This window comes from Calidris pugnax, unplaced genomic scaffold (assembly GCF_001431845.1).
Source record: "Calidris pugnax isolate Ruff unplaced genomic scaffold, ASM143184v1 scaffold141, whole genome shotgun sequence".
NCBI lineage: Eukaryota > Metazoa > Chordata > Aves > Charadriiformes > Scolopacidae > Calidris > Calidris pugnax.
Window position 1 is genome coordinate 451,742 of NW_015090902.1, and position 22,983 is coordinate 474,724.

General features: G+C 40.0%; 1 protein-coding gene across 5 annotated transcripts in view; it reads right to left on the bottom strand.

Moving 5' to 3' along the window:
* Positions 1–22,983, bottom strand: part of MLIP (muscular LMNA-interacting protein) — a 135,506-nt gene that overhangs the window by 13,222 nt on the left and 99,301 nt on the right. For 4 of the 5 annotated variants that reach the window (XM_014948937.1, XM_014948936.1, XM_014948939.1 and 1 more), the window contains 2 exons: positions 14,623–14,748; positions 9,845–10,033 (listed from right to left, as the gene is read on the bottom strand). In XM_014948937.1, the coding sequence (XP_014804423.1) occupies positions 9,845–10,033; positions 14,623–14,748 (315 nt within the window). The remainder of the gene's footprint in view (positions 1–9,844; positions 10,034–14,622; positions 14,749–22,983) is intronic. The other variant, XM_014948938.1, reaches the window with a different exon arrangement.

The window sequence follows — 22,983 nt, forward strand, 5'->3', positions numbered from 1 at the left end:
ACTTAACATGACAGGTAGCCCATCTGATTAGACTCAGCCTTGGACCTGAATCATAGTACAACTTACAAACCTAAGCACAGGGGAAAGATCTGCACAGAGTATGGTCATCTCTCTACAAAGACGAGCTACCAACACCAGAATACCAGACAGCCAACTTAAAAATACCAGAATACAAAGTAGGCAGAATGAGGCGGGATTAACCTTTCCTTACTAGACATTTTGGGACTATTGTCCCTCAGAGTCATATAGGAATGTGCCCGTGTCCACAAGATCTGAAGTGTGAATACCACTTGGACTATGTACTTTTTACAGGTGTGTTGTCTTAGTGAGACATCTCCCAGTCAAGCAGCTGGCAAGAAGCCCTCTTTTCTTCTACGTATGTAAAAGGATTGCCTCTGTTGATGGTGGAAGATGACAGTATTACTTTCATAATTTCTATTCTTGTTTACTTTGCCAGTTACAAAATTCTGTATTACTCTTACAAGGTTAATTAATAATTCTTAACTTTTCCAGATGTCACTCAGTTTTCAACTAATGTGACATTTTCTTTATTATTTCTAAGAACAGTGAAAAGCAAATCTGCATGTGTGGCTACAACAATTGTATTGAGGAGAGCAGAATATCCTGACAATCTATAAGTACTTGCAGCATGTAAGTTCAAAAGGAAATTATTTACCTCTTATATACCAAAAGAACCTCTTACAGACTCAGTCAAGGCTCAGAAAAGAGGCTGTTATATAACATCTTAGTTAGACCTTTGTTCATTTAGCTCTGTAGAGTGATCAGCAAGACATATTTGCCTTTAAAAGGTCAGTTTATCTTTATTGTGCTATGAATCACAGCTGCCTCTGAACTAACATAAAACTTTCTGAGGTGTTCTCAATACAAGACCTTTTTCATAAATCTAAGTCACCCTCTAGAGGGACTGCGACCTTTGCTAATTGAGACAGAGGTTTAAAATTCTTTGGAACCAGTGAGAGGCAATGTACATAAGAAATAAGAATGTTTCAACTATAGTAAACAGAGAACATTCAAGTATACGCTATTCTTTCAAACTACTCTATTAAGTCTTTAATCCACTTAGAAAATAAATTAGGTACTCTAGACTCTTATGTAACACAAAGTCATCCCTTCACAATAGGAAAAAAATAATAATTTCTCAAAGACTAAAAATGTTTATTTATCCACACATAGCAAACAAACTTTTTTTATAAAACAATTTTATAGATCACCACTTTTTCTGAGTAGAAGAACATGAAATCTAGGGTGTCAATAAATGATAAAACATCCACAACAGTAGACAAAGGACTAGATTCAACTAAGGGGAGAGAAAATATATCATGTAAAGGGACAATTTATAATGATGATGTCTATAGTCTCTCTGAAATGACACTGTATAAAATCCATTTCAGAAATTCAGTCAGTTAAGCACCCAGTTCTTTTGCACATTTCACCTCTGTGTAAAAGGAAATGTAAAATAGAAACAGTGATCACAACAAAGATTTATAACATGTCTTCAGCCAGGTCTGCAATAGAACATCCTGACTGCAAATCATTATTACACACTATTGTACCTGTGCATTTTTAACTTGAAGATTTCAAAACTCTCTCCAGACACTGGTAGGTACCTGCACAAGAGGGACAACTCGCATGTAGAACATGGGTCCCTGACAGGTTCTCACAGGACACAGGTCTGGTGGGGGCACCAGAGTCAGGCGAGACTAAAAGATTTGTATCTGAATACCAGAGGCTGGAGGAGTCACAGAGCTTTGCAGTAGGGATTCCTTATCTCTAAGTGGAGCTGGAGGGAGGGATATGCACACACCCATAGAGTAAGGCAGCAGAGTAGACAGACATCTTCTAATCACACAGATTAGCACTATCTGCTTTGGGTTAGGTCATATAACCCAAATGCTGCATTTTGACTTCTGGAGTATTTGAATGTTTTCAAATTTTCATCTGTATTAGAAAGGAAATAAATCTTTCAGAGTTTTCAACAATGCAAGTGTTGGAAATGTCCCCAAGCATATTGACTGTGAGCTATTTATTTATGGGCTCACAGAAATTGAGTCGTTGCTTAGACGAGATGATGCTTCCCTGCCCCAGGAAGGGCTCAGTGCTCATTGACTGATAACAGCTGAAGAATTTTAGCTTGTTCCAGGTGAGAGTGGGAAATGAAATGGATTTAATTTTCAGAGCCAGTCTTCTCCCCATATATGTTCTCCCCAGATTAGTGGCAAAACTGTTTTCTGAGTAAGCTGCTCATGCAACAGAGATCTTTGACCTTAGTTACTTTAAATCCAAACCACAAACTTTGACTGAATTTTCAAGAATATACATGTGTAACTGTCAACTATTATATAAAATTGGTATTAAGATCATATTCTGCCTATCGTAGAACTACTGAAATTATAGCCACTGTTTAATTAAGGAAAAGATAAAGCTAGCACTATCATTTACAGTTTATCATATATGACCAAAGTTCAGGACACTTTGCCAAAAAGAAAAAAAACCACTAATGCCTTGAAGTTCTTAACATCTCTGTAATATAGCCTATAGTGGCTTCTTTAATTCAAGCTCTAAGTACAGACTTGGAATTTCACCAGAACCAATTATACATTTATACTTTTTTCTAACATAACTGGAAGTGGAGTTAATTCAGGACATGTTTCAGAGTACACATTATATCAATACCTGTAATAAAAGTTAAGTGAATTCTAATTGTACCAATATGTCCTTTAAAATGTAGAGTTTCCAAAGGTTCATCAGCTCTAGAAACATCTGTGTTCAGTGAGGTCTAAGCTAAAAAGTTCTCTATAGCTCTAGGCATTTTGGCAGTTTCCATTAATTATGAAATTTTTGTCCTTCAGCCTTTGTTTTCTTGCTGTCTTCAATAAAAAACATAGAAGTATCATTTCTGTTTCTCATATAGGCTACATGTCCACCAAATATTGTTTGATTTTTTTTCATTCAGTAGTGTATTTCTGCTTTTGCTGTTAATGACAACTTTTGCCTCTGAGTGACTTCTGTTCTTTGTTGTTTTGTCTTTTTTTTTATTACTATCTTACAAGCAAATACATGTCCCCAGGCTGCAGTTCACATTTGCCAAATCATTAATAGAAATTATTTTTTAACATTCCCATTTTCTATGGTTTCAAATTTCACCTAGAAACGGAGTTGTGTCCAGTCCAAATCCAGTCATGGAGTATTTGGACTGTTATATTTCCTTTGGTTGTTCTCCTAAGATGTGTGTTCACATATGAATTTGAAGACACAGAAGGCTAAGATGAATTTTTAGCTGGGGCCAGAATTTCTATTATATTTTATATTATTTTATGCATTAAAAGTGTCTGCCTGAAAGGCACTATGCAGAAGACTAGATGCAATCATCCTAGAAAGGCAGGCATAAGACTGAACTCAAGTTTTATATTATCTAGAGACTTATAAGAATGAAGACAAAGCATTTTAAAGCACTTTTTGGAGCTTGAGACTGGTTTAAGCTACCCCAGCAGAGACAGCCTGTGCAAATTAGAAGGCAGAAAACAACAGAAGTGGCTGTAAATATGTTCCAAGAGGAAACGTGGACACTTCTGGGCACAGCATTCACTGGGAAGCACATTTCTATTTTTAAGTGTGGAAAGTGCCTGCTGGGGTTTGATCCTACTGCGTTCAAGAAAACAACATTTTGTGCATGTGTTCTCTAAATGAACAGAAGGACACCAAAGAAATACCAGCTTCCTACCAGCAACAGCTTCTCCTAGTGGAAATAAGACAGCAAGGCTCTAAAGTTGCCTAACTACCCAGGGTAAAAGGAGTGACACAGTAATAAGTTTCTTTTTGTCCTTTGGAAGAGCTGTCCCTGCAGGAGTGGGTACCAGAGTTCTCTCCAGGCAGTGTCAGACTTAAGAAATCTCCCCATTAAGTGCATGCTGCTGTGTCTCCTGTTGAGCCTAAGCTACCTTCATGTTCTGTTGCTAATTTGATGGCTTCAAAGAAAGCAACTGATTACCAAGGCAGGATGCTCCTGAAGTGCTTCAGGAGAAATGCCTTTCTCTAAAGATGAGCTGAGCAAGAACTCAAGGCATTTTCTGCAAGCATTATCAAGCCGAGTCCAAAGTGATAGAAATGTCATCTGATATGATTAAAACAGCTCACTAAGCCCAAGCAATGCCATAAAAAAATATACTCAGGAGACAAAACAATATTAAGCATCAATATTTTCCCAATGAGGAGCTCCAATTTGTAGCACAGCACTAATGAAGTGGCTTGTTTGCCTCTGATTTCTTTTTCTACACTAAAGCAATTGTTCTGGATCACAGATAGTAGAAGGTTGATCAACCACAATACACCTACACAAGTACAGCATTTAAATATCAAAGTTCAAAAGAGAGGCAGAAACTCTTTTCTAGAAATAAAAGCAGCTGGGATGATGTCTGGGAGAAAAGTGCTTTTCCATGGCAACCTTGAAAGGCTGCTGTGTTCACAGAATGTCAATTCCCACTATGCTACTATTAATCAAATACAAACTCCAATGAGTAGGAGATTGGATGGCGAGGTAAACACCACTGATTTCATTTTAAAAATAATAAAGATTCCCTTTAAATATTCTGCTTACCTAGGAGCCTGCAGACCTGCAAGTGATTATTGCAGGCTGACACTTCCAACACAAAAACATTTACTGATTTTAAGAAAACTCCATTTACATCCAGGAAAAAAATTAAATTGGCTTGAGTTCAAAGTTGGACATTAAAGAAGACTTGTCTTCTACAAGCCTGGACCTTTACTCTTATAAACATTGTCAGATCAGGTACAGAAATGGTAATTTTTAAACATTTCTCATACCTCTTGCCAAAAGCCAGTTCCCTCCAACCCAATTTTGAGGCTGTGCTGCTAAATATTTAACTGACAGGGAGATTTTCACAGGGAGGTACATGAATCATGTGCTCACCCCTTGCTGGCAGAAGGAAAAGGCAGTGTGAAAGTCTATAGAGACCGAGAAGTGGTCCCAAGCTGAGGAACATACACCCTCCCATCCCCTGCCTCTTCGCTTAAGCAGGTCATTCCTTTCTCCTTCAAAATGTCAGCCAGTTTCCCAAAATCTAATGCTCTCTGCCTTGACAGACGTTTATAATGATGGGGCCTCCATATGAATCATAGAATAATAGAACAGTCCAGGTTGGAAGGGCCCAACATTTTGTGGGAATGGGAGCCTAGAGGAGAATATCTAGCACTCCATCCAAACACAAACCTTCAGTAATGGGGACTCCACCACGTCCCTGGGGAGGTTGTTCCAGTGATTGATTGTTCTCACTGGAAAAAAATTCTTTCACATAACAAGATGAAACCTCTCCCAGTGCAAATTATACCCATTGTCCCTTGTCTTCTCCATGTGGCTCCCTGTGAAGAGAGAGCCTCCATCCTCTTCATAGCCACTCTTTAAGTACTGGAATACTGTGATGAGGCCCATCCCAAACCTTCTCTTTCCAGGGAACAGAAATCTAATGCCTTCAGTCTTTCCTCACAGGGCAAGTTCTCCAGCCCTTTTATCATCTTTATGTCCCTTCTTTGGACAATCTCCAGTCTCTCCACATCATTTTTGGATTGAGGGGACCAGAACTGGATACAGTACTCCAGTTCCAGAGTTTTTCTCTTCCACCCTATGCAGTCCTCTGTTAAAGGCTGGAAGGATTGCCTGCAGAAGCACACTTTGGAGTTTACCACAGAGCTAAATGTTAGCTCAGACTCACCATCACTGCAATAGCTGTGCTCAAGTCCGTCTTCCTGAGCTGTTCTATTCCAATCAAAAGGATAATGAACTTTTTTATATAATGAAAAGTCAAACTCTCACAAATATTCAAGACCAAGGAGTGTAAATAAGAGCAGTAGCTCTTAGTGCCCAGGGGCAGAGTGGGCAAGGAGAGGACAAGGGAGGTGACAAGACCAATGAAAACAAAATCAGTTCACTTGAATGAGCAACATTTTTATTTCAGAAGCACCCTGCACACAGATGAGAGGCGACAGCCTCCTCTGCTTTTCTCCAAGCAGAAGGTCAGACACAATACCTTGGTTCCCATCATGTCCTCTCATCAAAGCTAAAACCACATTATGAAATGTTTAGGGGCACAATTTATGGATTTCATCACTCTGAACAGTTATAAGCTACAAAACCTGCCAGGTCTATTTTCAGCTTTATCTGTGTAATTCCATCAGCTATGAAGATTCCGGTACTTGGTGGAGCTTCAAACAAAAACAACCTGGCACTGGGTCCAATCTGCCTAAACAACACCACAGTGTCCTTTCAATAAAGTATTTTAGATAGAGACAATTATTCTTTTTTTACACCCCTCTCCCATAAATGTAATGATACTGGTTTTAGGAGCTGATCATATCTAGCCTCCCTTAATATAAGACATAGGTGATCATTCCATTTTTCCCATGTCCCATTTCCCATTTCTGAGGGAACACTTGTTTAAGGTAATTTTTTATAATGAAAGTGTGGGTGAAGAGTGGCAACTCCATTCACTGGCACATCCTGTCCATTCGCAATAGTGTATTTACTACGTATTTTAAATTATTGTAAGAATTTATGGCGACGGGTTTTGCCCTCTAGTGGAAGATGAAGCAAAATACAACATAGAGTTAGAAATACAACATCTATCTAGAGTCACCCTGTGAACACTGACCATGTGTTTACTGGATGGCTGGGGAGATGGCAAGCAAGCCACGGTGTGTATTACCTCTTAGGGCAAAGGATGAGGAGTGGAGAGTGGGGAACTCCAGGGAATTTACAGACATAACAGTCCAGGTTTAGTAACAAATGGAAAGAAATTCCCGTGATGTCACGATGCTGTTTACGGAACAGGTCTAACAGTTTGAAATTTCAACACCTGATAATGTGTCTACTGTACTGTTTTCTGTTACTTTTATATTTATGACAATAAATGGCAATAAATTACATAATTTGTTTTTAAAAACATTAATAGCTCATACTGTAGTCGGGTGCTGCAGAAGACAGGGTTATTGCAAGATATAATAGGCAAATATTGTCAGGGGTTTTACCAACATATATTGACTCAAATATTAAATATTGATCACGTGAAAATGATATAAATTAATGTTTATCAAAGAATGTTAATGCTATAGACCAAAACAGAAACATTAAAAAAATAATAACATATTTTAAGAGGTGAATAGTTACTTCTTGTATAAATAAACCTCTGTTTGTATTAACCTAACTCAATATTGACATCTGATTGTTCTGTTTCACAAAGTATTGAGCCAGACTTACCTAGTGAGTGACATCGGTTCAGCAATATAATACATTTACTAAAGATATTTACTAACACTCCCAGTAATGCTTAAAAATCTCACCTACATCTGACAACTGAGTTGTCTCACTTTATGTAAGTTAACCTTATCTTCTTTTGCTGAGACTTTAAAATTATTGCTAATAATTCAATAATTAAAATTATTGTAAACACTGGGAAACAGTCAATGGTAAATTGAGTTATACTGAAAATTCTCCAAAAAAGTCTCAAAAAAGATATTTGTCTCAATAATCCTTTTCATTCTCACCAATCCCCCTTCAGAAGATCTAATTATTGATTTTTTTTTGTACTAATCATGGTTAACATCATAGATTCCAGTGGATTTTCACTAAATCCTATGGAACGGAAGAGAAAACTTGCTACATTAACTAAATGAAGGCATGCATTTGGAGAAACACAAACAATATCATTGCATGGGGTCTGGACCAATGTCCCAAATTTGTGAACTTTTTTGTACAAATTGTCTCAGCAGGTCAGTACTAGGGCCTCATCTGAAACACAGCACTCCCAATTAACTCCCTGATGACCTAACCATTCAAAATGCCTCTGCGGAAATATTTGAAGTAAAATTAAATGATCCTCTGAGTTTTTCTTTGATGCTTAAGTCTGGGAAATTGCAGACTTACATAGAGTCAGAGTTCAATACGGAAATAAGAATACATAAAGTATACATAATATAAAAAAAATTATAAAATATAAAAGTAAAATAGAAGTTGTTTACAGATGCATGATTCCTACAGGAAAACCATGTGAAATACATTTACTAACAGCAAACAGTAAAAAATGAACCAAGAAAAAGAGCAAATTTATGTTATACAGAGAAATGTAAGAAATCAAAGAGAGGATGTAGCTCTTGTATTTACAGTGTGCAGGAAGAAACTGTTAACATCAGGGAGGTGTGGCTGCAGTTATCAATTTTCAAAGTTCAAAAGCTTGCTTGGAATGACAAAAGTTCCTTGAAATAAAAAATTGTGGCCTCGTAATCCTCACCATATGGGTGGAATGCAAATACATAGGCTGGGCGGTCCCATGACCTCTGCATTCAGAAGAGTTTTGGGTGCACAGTGCTATGGGAAGTCAGAGCAGCAGCAAAATTTCCTTATTTCAGCAATTATTCAGCAAGAATATCCCTATTTGAGAAAAGACCTGACACGTCAAAGCAAAAAAATACACTATGTTAATTATCTTCAGACAATTTTTCCCTGCCTTCTTCGCCTTCCTACTCAAATTTCTGAGTTTCTATCAGTGTTTTCATCAGCAAGAGCAAATACCCGTTTTCATTATAAAAACTGGCTTCAACGGTCATATGAACTGTTTGCTTGTTCATGTGAATGCCCTGAAATGAACCAGGAAACTTGTCAAAAAATACTCGATTGTAAAATCATTGCTGCCTAAATAAACATTTCAACCCAGTGCAGTAAAAATCGAAACAGAAGAAAACCCAAGTCTAGCTGATGTGATGCCTCAAAGACAGAAAAGAAGGTTGTTTTTAGTTTTAGTTTTAATCCATCGTAATTAGTGGATAAAACAGTAAATTCAGTCTGATGGCTGACCAACATACATGGTCTACAGAGGTGATACTTCTCTCCAAAGCAGCCTCAGCTCCCATTGGGACTGGAACTAGTAATTCATATTTCACCTTGGTGCTTCCCCAGCTGAGGAAAGCATGACAAAGCCTAAAGAAACAGCACCTAATGCCTGTCTTTTAACCTCTTGCATCCCAAATAAAGCACACTGTACATCTCGGAGTGGGATTATCTCTCCTGGCATCAAGGTTTGAGCATTTGCAGCCAGAGTCTGTGTTAGAAAAAGAGGACATGGGAGGGGTGCATCTCAGTGGTCCAAACAGCATCTTCTGTGGACTTCCACAACTGATGCTTTTCTAACACCAGACAGGGTGAGGTATTACAAATACCTTGTGCCAGCTGTTCTTTGAAAAGACTTCATTTAAGACATAGGGCCCAGTTTTCATCTTACAAAGCACATTAGCCAGCCCTGTCACCCACACACCTTGGACTACAGAGATTTTGCTTAACTTCTTCACTGCTGTTTCAAACCAGGGACAAATATCAGCAAGGGTGAGATTCCCTTTGCATTGGCAAGAGATACATGCTTCCCAAGATGACAGATAAAGCCACTGGAAAAGCCTGTGTTTCTCTCACATCAGCCTCCCTTCCCTCAGTCCCCAAGAAAAAAAGAAATAGCCTATTACTTTTGTGTGGATATATGTTAATCTGAGCACAAAGGATGAAATATATTATTCCTACTTTAGAGAACAGAGAGTGGTTGGAGCCCTGTCCTAGCTGGTCTGGAGGAAGCAAGCCCCAACATGAGCGGTGCTGAGGGAAAGAAAAGCAGTAATATCTCCAGGGACAGTGGAGACACAGGATCCTCTGAGATGTGTCTCCCAGAGCACCCGTCAGCATTGCATCCTAATGACTCAGCTGAATTCCGCCTAGAATTAAAAGGTTAATAGCCTGACAAAGCTCTTGAATCACACCACACTTGACGCTCACCTTATTGTACAAAGAATTGTGACTGTAAGGGCTATAAGGATTCTGGTGAACGTCACACGTGATGGAAGACAAGTGGCTGAAAGGTCCAGGGTTTAGACAGTCAGCGAGGGAGACGGACGGAGGACGCAAAGGGGACTTAGTTGAAGGGATCAGTTTAGTTGGATACAGAGGGTGTAGGAGAGCAGTCTCCTATGAAAAAAGAAAAGTAAACAGAAAGAGATTAACAGATGCATAAAAAGAAGCTTTGGACAGAAATCAAAGTGCTTGCCTTGCACCTTTTTTACATTTCACGGGGCTTGATGATTAACTAGGAATGATACTCTACCTTCATGCCAACACGATTGCTCTACACTAAGCCCTTTCATCACCATGAAAGTACACACACAAAAACCTGCTGTAGGTGTCCCATTAAACCCTTAGTGTGGGGTCCAGCGCTATCTCCTGTCTGCAGCCCAGCTGATGCTCAGGTGACAGAAAAGGAAAGCCCAGGAGGATTGCACACTAGGATAAAATGGCCATGTTTGGGGACATTTTCTGAGAGAGTGGATTGGAAGAAAAGCAATCTGAAAACAGTGTCCCAAAAAGGTCTGCCTTATCCATATACTTGCAGGAGCACTGCTGGCTTTTTAACAAGACTCTAACAAGCCTTTTCAGCCATTTAAGTGTTAAACTAGTGAAGGTGCACACACAATGTATTTCATTACTGCAAGTTGTCAGCAGGTAATAGTGTTTCTGGTTAAAAAACCCCAATACATATGGGCTTTTTGTACATAAAGGATAAAATCCTTTTTAAAAAAAATGTATTTTTAAAAGATTTGGGATAAAGTCAGGGAGGCATACCCAGCTTTTGGCACAAATCTCGTGCTAGGCTTTTGTCTAGGCTGTTGACACAATACGTCCTGAATTCTCACCGGCTTGGCTGGCTGAGTCCAGAGCAGAAACTCCCTTGCACGCTCTGTCTTTGAGCTCAAGACCCAGAAAATTTGTGACAAGCGCTGCGATTAGTTCCAGCAGAAGCTAATAATGTGTCACCTGCCAAAAGAGCGAGCGCGGGCAAACGAGCCGATGGGACCAGGCAGCCGTTGCTTCCCACCAACCTGGCCTCCCCCTGCTCCTCCTCAGAGGCACCAGCCCTGCTTCTACCAATGATAAACCCTGGCAAAGTGGCCTGGCAGCTTCCCACCAACTCATATCTCTTTACTTCATCCCTATCTTGCTCCTCCAATGCCCAAAGTGGTTTATATATAATGACAAAGGAGCCTATGTACACTTCTGGTAATTAATATTTGCAAGGACATGGATTCTCTAACATCCATTGTGAGTTGTTTTCATACCACCATGTAACACAACACCCTCTTTTTCCCCCGAAAAGATTCTTTTTCCCCAGTTTCAAATGAAAATTTTCACGAAGCTGTCATGTCAGCACTGCTCACGAGTTACATATACTTCCAGTAAATATTATGGTGCTTTTTTGAACAAATTGGAGCATAATTGCAAAATTCCTGAAATATTACTGAAATGTGCTGAGCAAGAGGAAAAGAATCCTATCTATCTCATGATGCGAAAGTTACCATCTCCAGTGAGGGTATCTAAAAATGTGGGAAGCTTAATAGAACATCAGAAATTGGGACTTCAGAAATACTATACTCTGTCTGGAACAAGTGTTTGATGAGGGGATATCCACTGAATAGCTGGTGCTACAAGTTGTATATGCTCTCAGGAAAAAAAAAAAAAAGAAAAAGAAATAAAAGAAAGCAGCATAAACTAAGATGAATAAAAACCAAAATAAAATGGGATTTTTCCCTGGTTTATAAATTTTATTGTCACACCAGTGTCAATCTATATACAGTGTACCCAGAGCACAGATAAAAACGGCTATCTGTGAGCAGAGCTATATCTTTTCCAGAAGATCATTACTGATTTAGAAATCTCTTTTTGTCTCCATCCATTACATTGGATTATCTGCATGAGAACAGCTGCCTGTTAAAGGAAAAATTACTATTTTTTTTTACAAGGAAAATGGGCTTTTCCACATGGGCACAATTCTTAATGAAGTGAAAAGCAAACAAGCTGCTCTCTGTTGTGCAAAAAACTGTGTGTCCAACATGGGGATGTGAAGCTGAAGGTCAGCAGTTAAGGCTGGCTGCATCATTATGTCTCAAACTGAATGTCACTCACAAAGTCACCAGTGCTCAGTGTCACACTGGGAAGTTTGGCAGGGAGGGGAGGTTACTGCAGAGGTCTAAGAAAAATCAAAAGAAAGAAGTTAATAAAGTTGATGGCATCTGGAACCTCATCTAGCCTGTACTGTCCCTCCAAGATGCAGCCTGAAAGGGTCTGTCCTTTCAAGATGGTTGGGTGAAGGAGGGGCAGCGACATCACCTAGGGAGGGTGTTGCTGGCAATAGTATAAAAAGAAAGGGAAAGAAAATGCAGAGAGAGGGAGAGGACAGAAATGTAAGAGCTCAACCTCCCAGCAGGACTGCGAAAATCTCCAAAGAAAACCAGGGAAAATCAATAACAGCATGAGGAGTTTTGCCCTCAGCCACAGTAGATGCGAAGTTCCTGTTTGAGGACAAGAGGACTAACACTGGCTCTTCCACAGAAATCAGCAAGCCTAGCTGCTAGTCTCCTAGTTTTAATCCACAGCTCTCATATCCTATGAAAGCAGTCAATTTACCTGATTTGGGGGTAATATCGGTGAGAAAACCTCCCAGTCTTTGGAAAGCAGCCGCTGTGCGGTCAAAAAAACGCTTAACTACTTGAGAGCAGGTGAAGAGGGAGAATGAGTGTCCTTATGAGCTAACAGCCTTGTGATTAGAGACAACCACTGCAACCTTCAAGCTGTTGTCTGGGCACAGAGCCCAGTCCCACAGGCAGTGCTGCAACCCTCTCACAGCACCGAAACCCCCCAGGAGAGCTTCACCGGTGCTGGAAGGTTGTGAACATCCTCATGCGGGCATCCAAGTCACCTCCACTCGCAAGAGACTTATATCAACACCATAAACCTACTCTGGGAGGGAAGAGCTGAAATCATAAGCATATGCTGTCGTGTTCAGCACTTCAGTGTTTTCCCCAAATCTGGCTATTTTCATACCGTTAATTGCTGTATTAGACCACCACTAGAATCACATAGCCATTCCTCACACAAACAAAACCAGCTTCTGTTAAATCACTGAATCCATCTAATACACATCTAAGTACTTTCTTTTTCAGAACAAGGATGTCTTAATGGAGATCTCCCAAAATAACAAGTATTTTACAGCAGCTTGTGGTATTTCTTAAGTTAGGATAAAAATAACAATTTATCAGTACTTTAAAGCATATGGCATTGTTATTTCAAATAAAGGAAGCAAAACTGAACATATTCATTGTGAAATTAACTTTTCCATCCATAAAGGGCAGGGCATTATTTGTTCAGTTCATTATAATACATCACTTTTGTATAGTATAATTTTGTTTTTTTTCACGACAACCACATTTATTCATGGACGTATTATGGCCTCAGTATTTCAGTAATATGTACCATAAGAAATTTATAAGGTGTAAGTTGATTGATTTTCACAATTAGCATCAAATGTGAGTGAGCTTCAGACTGTGGCAATAGCCCCAGGTTTGTATTTGCCCTGCAAATTTTTTTTTACAGAAACTCTGCACTCTAATAGAACCTATAGAATGAGAAACCTTCTGATGCCACCTATACGTGTCGCTGGAACACACTAATACCGCAAATAAATCTTCCTCTGTTTGTAATGATGCTGTACTCTTGAGAAATGCTGGGATTATCCTATAGCAAGTCAGACATATGGGTAGGAATGGAAAGAACTACAATGGAAATCTTTAAAAAATTCAGTTATAAAAGGCAGAAGAGAGGACTGCCATTGCTAAAGTCTCTCTCTAATGTGACTAGAGAGTCACAGAAGTAAGAGAACATCAATTAATAAGGTATTTTATTCACATAATGACAGGAGGACTACTGGCTACATTTTCCAAACATACTGGATAGGTTAATAATAAGCTCCTACAGGACATTCAGATTATGTATCACAGTTAAAGTTTAATCCACAATAATGCACATAAACACAAATGCACAAGAAAGGGCAGACAGAATCATGTATCTGGGGTTTCTCTGAGATAATGCCTCAAATATAAGATAAGGTCAGCAAAATGATCCTATGGCTTTATGCTGAGGTCTGTGGGAGAAGGCAGCACTTTTGTCCCCCAATGGGCCACCTGTTACTGACCCTTGCGTGTGGTAGAAGACCTGTCCCCTCAAGCTGTGAAGGGACATGAATATGGACCTGAGGGAGCTACGCGCTGCAGAGTGACATGGAAACTCACTGGGGCTCCTCTGCAGTATCCTTTGGACAGGGAAGAGGGAACCTTGCCCGGTCCTTGTTGTCCTCATTTCTCTTTAGTGAGGATTCAGGTGGACCCCAAATGGTTGGAGCCCTTTCTAGTAGATCTGATCCAGACACCTGCTTCACAGGGGAACACAGGATTTCCTCTTTTTTTGTACAGTGCTTCCTACAGATATCATGAAAAGGTCTCCTTCTCAACAGGAGAGGTTTTTAGATTGCCAACAAAAATACGCCTGTAGAAAGCTCAGCTGCCCTTCTCCAGTCTGGAGATTCTCCTCCAGGAGCCAAGTGCCCCTTGAGGAATCTAACGTTGCAATAATAGAAGAGACCCAGGGAAAAATAAGGATCTAAGATTATTCCATCATCTTTAAGGCAACTAGCTGAAGCTACAAAATCCTTCAGAGCGGGAGTTACTCACCTGCTTAGTATCTTGATCACTGATTTCTTCAAGGTACTTTTTAAAAGGATTGGGTTGATAGGGCTCCTCCTGTTGCTGCGCACTCTTTCCTTTCACCAGCACAGGACGAATGACACCAGGTTTTGTCTTCGCCCACAGCAGACCCAAGAGAAAAGAGATGGAAGGAAAATAAAAGAAAATATTTTACAATCTACAGAATATTTGTTAGACAAGTCAATTCCAGTGGGCCTATACTGACTAGATTTTAAAAAGTTTTATTAATAATGTATTTCACCACCAAAATTATTCAGGTGTCATGCTGCCTGGCCTACTTTTAATACAGATTGTAGACAAAACTGGCAAGAGCTGTTTTTATGCACAGAACCGCATCACTGACATCTGTTTGTTACCAACACAAAAATAGATGCTGGGCTGTCAGACTATGGTTTGTGGGGTTTGCTGGCTGTTTTTCGCTAGCTGTTCAGCTGCATCTTGATAAGTTCATCAAGTCACACTTTATGCACAGCCACACGTCTGCAAATTCCTTTCTGGGGTCCTCAAAACAGTAACTGTGAAACAAGGAAGGGCAACACGTGATGCTGTTAACTTATGCCCAGGCAGGAATATCATAGGGGAAAGTCTTTCTGGGGAAAAATGCTAGTGATTGCATCCAGTATCTTTACGAGTTCACTTGGAAAAGTACAATTTCAGAGAATATAGTCAGCATGGGTGTGTGATACCCTTCATTTCAGACAAATCGGATTATTTAATCAAGAAAAAATCTCTTGCTTAGCTACCAGCCAACCAAAAAATTGGCTATTAACTTGTCAATTTAGTACATCTGTGACTTTCAGAATCCTTACAGTAAAGTCTGACATGATGGATTGTGGCATAAACTCTAAATGGAGGCTTGGGGATAATTTTAAAATAAGACAACTTTTTCAGTAAACAAAAAAAAGGAAGAAAAACCTGTACATGGTAAGTACTGAAGTCCTGGAGGGGTCTGTGATTGAATTTAAATTTTTAAATATATCAATTACATCCTTTTTTGTTACAGCTACCCCATAGAAAATGGGTGGTCTTTGTCACAACTTATGTAGATAACAACAGGGCTGCTGCTGAGCTCCTTCTGTGGTTGCAGCCCAGAGGAGCAGTTTGCCCACCTGAGACTGAGAAACAGGTGCTGTCACAGCACCCCATCCTCAGAACGCAGCAGGGTATGAAAATGCAGAGAAGAAACTTGATTCACTATTAAATTTATTTATTTATAAGATTTAGCCTATTTAATAATGCCATGCTGCCGATTTACAAGGGCAATAAGCTTACACGGTCTGCCTGGAAAAAAAAGAGAAGCTTGCTGTGAAAGTAAGCTTAAAATGGTGCAGCTGAGATTGCCGGATGCATCGTGTAAACTGAGTTATGGACCACCTTAAAATAAGATCTGCAGGCATCCAGCAAGGACAGGGCAAGAGCAGTGTCTATGGAAGGGGAGAGTGCAGGGGGCAGATGTCCCCAGGTTTTGTGCTTCTGTCTCTGCTCTGGGAAAGGACAAAGAGCCTGGGGGCTGAGGTGAAGGTGGCAGAGGTGGGGAGGAGCTCAACACACCTCTGGGAAGAGCAAGGCCCAGGCAGCAAAATATCTTCTCTTAGCTTTGTGTTTTATCCCTCCCTCCTATCCATGGGTTGGGGCCTTTTCATCGGCCGCATCAAATAAGAAGAAACATACTCAGCTGAAAGCAAAAATAACCCACAAGGTGATACTAAGTTTTTAAAAAGAGTGATGACTACCAGGCTGCATTAAAAACTTTTCAGTAAAAAGGTCAACTTAGTGAAAGATACAATGCTTATTTAAGGAACTCGCAGTCTATAATTCACGACTATTTCTTCGTAGGATTCGCCATACAATAATTATTTTCCTCTCCAAGATTTCTAAGAAGGGTTTGTAATAGTGAAAGACTCCTGGCTTTCTACACAAAGGTAAATATAAAAGTAAAAAGAAAGCAACAGTTGTTATCAAGTCATCATTACGCAGACAAAGGACCTGTGGCCTTCTAGCACTCCTCAACACTGAGTAACCATGCAATAAAAAGCTTATTGAAGCACCTGAAATCATCAAGGATAAGCTACTCTACTTATGCAGAAAACCTCTTCCAAAAGCACACTGCAGAAATGCTTTGAAGGAAGCATTTTCTAGACAGCATCACACACTCCAGTGCTGACTGAATCACACATTTATGTCTGACTCTGCTAATAGAATGGCCAGCAACCAGAATATGAAATACTTTATTAACTTCCTGACAAGCTATGAAAAATCTTTGATCCAAAACTAAAAACTTGAACTCCTTCTTTGATAGGGGGTGGCACAACTATGACTGCTGAGAAATGAAGCTAAGACTTCATTTTGCCAAGGAAAGTGTTGGTCTTCCTACAACAGCGCTGAAAAATAGTAAAGGCTGTTATGGTAAAAAAAGGGCTGCCATCATATGGCTACATCCCTATTAGCAAATTACATGGGGCCAAGACACAAGCTCGAGAGCTGACCCATCATCAACTGTACTGGTTCGGTGCCAGGGTGCTCCCTGGAGTGCTTTTGGCTCAGGTCAGAGAGCCACTCTGAAACAGGAGAATATGGTGGGCCAGGGCATCTCTTGACAGGCAGGATGGACATGGTCACCCTTCTTCAGGGACAGAAGGTATTTTGGCTGTATGAAAATGAGCGGTGCGTGGTACTCACCCCAAAATTCAGAAGACTGAACTTCTCATCAGCTGGTGTATGGGCATTTTCCCCTCTATTTTTTTTTCCTCTGTTATTATGACACTGAGATCTTGCTGAAACTGGTGAATAAGGTCCCAGTTGCAACCCTGTTCCTCTCAGCAGAGGCCTAAAATCCTCTGAGCCACATGTTTTTCCTATCCAAGTCACTGTCACTTCCCCTTGTCCAGAGTATTCCGAGATCCCCAAGGTACATAGGGCCAGACCCTTCTTTGATAGCTAGCAGTGACTGCACCCCTTCCTTGCGGTGCTTTGGGTCACTGCACAGACATTAAGTCGTTCTGGATACCTGAACAGCTTTCCTGTAAACAACAAAGTTGCCCCTTAATGTTTAACAAGGCATTGGCATTTTAATATGTTTTCGATGCAACGCTGTTTTGAAGCAGCCTGTCTCTGTGACAGCCAGACAATGATTAACAAAAAATATGACATGATCAGATAAAAATACATAACAGAACGGGAGAGTTAACCTTGGGATAAAAGACTTAGCTGTCCTCTTTCTTTCCATTCTGCTCCGAGTCCAACAGACCTCACCTGATAAATAGCAAGCACTGAACCCCTCTCATTGCCTGCATAACCCTAATATCCAACTATTCTGTACAAATAGCATCTTGCAGTCTTTTAAGCCTTCTGCTTCAAATGGGACGGAGAGGGACCTTCATGGAGAGGGACCGTTCCCAGTACTTTCCAAGAACCTCTTTGGTTTTGGGGAAAGGGACCCTGAGGCAGATGGGATGAGTGTGCAACGCAGCACGCCTCAGACACTGCAGTGCATCATCTCGCCCACTGTCAGCACTGAGAAGCCAAAGTCCTCTGAGAAACCCCTAAACTGTTGAGAGCACCTGCTTTCAGATAGTGAGGAATTGGTTCCCTTATCATGTAGGAACATTGCAGCTTACACTGTCAGCAAAAAGATGCTTTTTGCCCTAACAACACAAACATAGACGCTTTGCCTACTGGAACTGTGAATCACCTTTAAGAATTCCTCTTTGTTTCTTTTCTGCCACAAATTGGTCTTTACAAAGGGAATTATGTTATTGAACACATTAGTTTATTTTTATTTTCCCTTGTAGAGGCCTTACACTTGCAAAAATGCAATAAAAAAAAACATTCCAGGCAGTGTGTCAGACCACAGTGAAGTCTCCCTTAGTACGTTTGAAGATGTGAAGGCATATAACTGTGGTTAAAAGGATTTCCTCTTCCTCTGGCTATGTAGTAAATTATTCACATCACTTTGAAAAGCCTAGCAAGGAAGGATAATTATTTTCTCCACCTCCATGCTGGAGCAGCACCAGGTCTTGCACCAGAACACAGAGAACAAGGACAGTCACCTGCTTGAAATTCAGGTTGTGTTTATTTTTGTTCCTACTGAAATACTTGTATTTCGAGAAACAGCTGAATTTTCAGCAAGATGTCTGACAGTATGTTGTACCATGCTTTCCACTGACTCTGTGCTAAACTAAACCAAAGCTAAAATCAGTAGGAGGTTGAGTCTTTTTCTCAACAGCTGGAGAAAAGGGGCAGAGCAGTGTGTGAAAAGTAAGAGCAGTGTGAAGGAGGCACTCACCTCTGCTGCTGGCCTGGGGAAAGGGGACCAGAAAAGGGAGGTGGCTTCCCCAGGTGCTGCTCGCTGCCCAGACTGGTGGCAAGGAGGAGGCTTAAGGGTACTCTTAGCACCAGTGTGGCCCTCTGCTTCCATCCCTTCCTTCAGGAAACTGTTTTAGCACATTTAAGTTTCCTTCACCCCCATTTTTCTACCATATATTGGGGATCTCTTTCACGGAATCATAGAATCATTCACAGGTGGCTTCCCCAGGTGCTCAGACCGGTGGCAAGGAGGAGGCTTAAGGGCACTCTTAGCACCAGTGTGGCCCTCTGCTTCCATCCCTTCCTTCAGGAAACTGTTTTAGCACATTTAAGTTTCCTTCACCCCCATTTTTCTACGGTATATTTGGGATCTCTTTCACAGAATCATAGAATCATTCAGGTTCATATATTGGGGATCTCTTTCACGGAATCATAGAATCATTCAGGTTGGAAGACACCCTTGGGGTCATCGAGTCCAACCATCTACCCTACTCTACAAAGTCCTCCCCTGCACCATATCGCTCTGTACCGCATCTAAACATCCCTTAAACACAGCCAGGGATGGTGACTCAACCACCTCCCTGGGCAGCCTATTCCAATGCCCGACCACTCTTTCAGTGAAAAATTCCTTCCTAATGTCCAGTCTAAACCCACCCTGTTGGAGCTTGAAGCCGTTCCCTCTTGTTCTGTCGTTAATTACCTGTGAGAAGAGACCAGCACCAACCTCTCTACAGTGTCCTTTCAAGTAGTTGTAGAGAGTGATGAGGTCTCCCCTCAGCCTCCTCTTCATTTCATTTCCTACTTTGCTGTCTGATGGCTCTGTATGGCCCTCTCCTGGGTGTATCTATCCGATGCATTTCACTTCAGCAGCGCCTGCATTGGAGTGCTTGGCAAAGTATAGGTATCGACCCGCAGCAAACACTGACTTCCAGAAATAATTCGTCAGTGCTCAAGGGCCATGAAGTCATTGATGCATTTCACTTCAGCAGCATCTGCATTGGGGTGCTTGGCAAAGTATAGATATTGACCCGCAGCAAACACCGACTTCCAGAAATCATTCGTCAGTGCTCAAGGGCCATGAAGTCATTTTAGGCAGATAGCTGCACCCGTGACCCCTGATTTTATGCTCGACCTGCCAACTATGCTATATTTAATGTCATTCTGACTTGAAGTGGAACTTAAATGATGCTGAATTTAGTAATATTTTACTTTAAGGCAATCATGCCGTATTTCTTGAGATGTCATGTTCTCACACATGGTTTAATTCATTTCACAGAGCTTTGGGCTCAGTAGCTTTAAATGTAGGAAATACTGGAACCTCAGTCATACATATGCTTCAAAATTAATTAGTTAAGAGAAAAAATATTTCAAGCTGCCAAGTCACATCTTAAATATCCCAGAATAAAACAAGCCATAGATGTTATCTGAAACACTCCAGCTTTAACTCCTGGACCAGACCTTAAGAAATGTTATCTATTTTTCTCTAATGTTTTTCTTCCTTTCAAATGCTTGAGCTCACCCTCTGTCAAGGCTCAAATCCCTACAACTCCTGTCCACAATCCTTTTCATGGAAGAAATTGCACTGTATTCTTTCTGTTACTATCATTTAAACCTGCTCACAAAATATAGAAATGTTGTTCTGTATTTGCCCTAAATATGTGACTCCTTTTCTACTATTTTTGCATGTAAATGTATTTTCATAAATCTTTCTATTGTACACTCAAAAACCATAGATCACTGATGTAGCATTAAAATATCTGAACCAAAAAGACCTAGAACAATGGTACCAAGGTAAACAAAGCTAGCGCTATGTGAATTTTGACTTATTTGCATGATGTATAAAGAAAAAAAGCTATTGTTAATGATAATGGCAATATTGTGGGTCATGTTGGTGTGCTGGGTATGTCTTTGCACTTTGTTACCATGAGTCATTCATAGTCATCTTTTAAAAGAGCAGAAAATCTATTGATGAGAGTCACAGGGGCATGGCCAGTGCTTCCCCTGTCAATTGGATAAAAGTCACATAGTTGAGAGGTACAGATACAACATTTCTGGTCACCGTAAATAATCTGTCCCTGGTAGAGCTAGTCAGAGACTCCACAAGGAGATAATTGTCTGAATCATAAATGCTGCAAAATTTCTAAGTAGAAATGTTACTACTACTGAATGTTCACTTACTACTGAAGAACTGTCGTTCATGAATAGAGATCACAACATGCTTAGAGAAGGCATTGCTGTCTGAGCAAAAAACATGCACAAGAATTCCACTGTAGTGACTGCGATTTAAAACAGGTGAAATAAAATATATAGTTAAATAATTACAATAGTTATAAAAAAAAATAAGGAAAAAAAATCAGAGGAACTGCCAAGTGGATGAAATTATTATAAGTTATAGCACTGCTGAAGACAGTAATGTTTCAGAGAAACATCATCTTACAAGAAGAGTTTAAGAGATCAGTAAATTCTAGGATGTTCAAAGAGCAGTGCAAACAAAGTGAAAAAAAGGAATAGGAGGAAAAGGTTTCAAATACAGAAAGTTGTGTTCAAATACAATCTATAAGGAAAAAAAAACACCAAAAAAAAAGACAATCTAGCCCATAACATTGAAATGTCACATATTTGGCCAAGAAAGACTTTGAGAAAAAAAAAAAACTTTGCTAAATTTCCTTACATCTGAAAGTCATGGGTCCAGTAAATATAAACAAGACATAAAAAAGATGCATGAAGAAGAAGAGACCAAGGCTGAAAATTAATTCCTCGCTTCAATGTTCCTCACAGGAAGACAGGACAGGGAGTTTCTCACACTGCCAAAGAAACAATTTGGAGGAACTGTCTCAAGTACATTGTCAATAAGAGAGATTGAGAACAAATCAATACAATAAGCAATCAGAGTGCAATGAATACATAAAGTTGTAAAGGAATTACAGTGTGAAATTGCCACCTGCTGAATCGTGGCATTTAATTTCAGGCATAATCATCAGTGGAAGAATGAAAAGTGGCAGCTATGGGGCAGGTTTTACTACAGGATCGTGAAGAGAACCAGGAATCACAAATTACTATGTGTGACATTTCAAGCTGTGCAAAGTAGTTGGAGCACAGGTCCTCCTACTAAAGAACAGAATTAGGGCACATATGGACAAATAATAGGGAATGGATTTTGAAAGGGCACTCAAGGCTGAAAAATCTTCTACAGTTATTTTAAAGAGTCAGTGATACAAGAAAACTGGCTGATACGGCAGATGTATGTTATGTTTAAACTAGCAATAGGAGAATCATTCAGCACCTAGGAATATACATTATGTGAAACCAAGTGAGAATTAACAGACTATCTTTTGTGAGGCTCAGTGTTTGGGTCCCTGAGTGGATGAACATGGATAACAAAATGAGGCTGCATCACAGAGGATCAAGTCCGGTGAGCGTGCAACCATGCTACATGTGTTTTTCCAAAGGTTTTAGTGAAGGTCTTTCAGCAGGGTCTACTAAGGAAATGAAACTGCTATGGAATAAAAAAGAGTATTTCCTATGGACCAGTTAAAAAATAGGAAGCAAAAGACTGGAATAAATGTTTAAATTTCGCAGTGGAGAGAAGTCACAAATAGAGTTCCTCAGGGATGTGCTCTGGAATCTGGGCTTTGAATTATGGATGTATATCAGCTAAAAAAGAGTGGCTAGGAAGGTGATAAATTTTGCTGGTGATACTGAATCCTTCAGGGGAGTAAAAACAAGATATCGGTGCAAAGATTTGCAGACAGATCTTATGATACTGACTGAATAAATGACAAAAAGGCAGGTGAAACTTAACTGAATTCAACATTGATACATTTCACAGGGGAAAACTGAACTACTTCCTACATCTACACATGCAGCAATGAACTAGTTAACACTAGTTAGATTAAGTAAATAAATTACTAGGAATTCTTAAGAAAACAACAGAGATAACAGTAAAGGCCCTTATCCTGTCATCATGTAAATAGGAAGTGCTGTGTTCAGAACTAGACAAGAGCAGTTTATGGTTTTAGACGC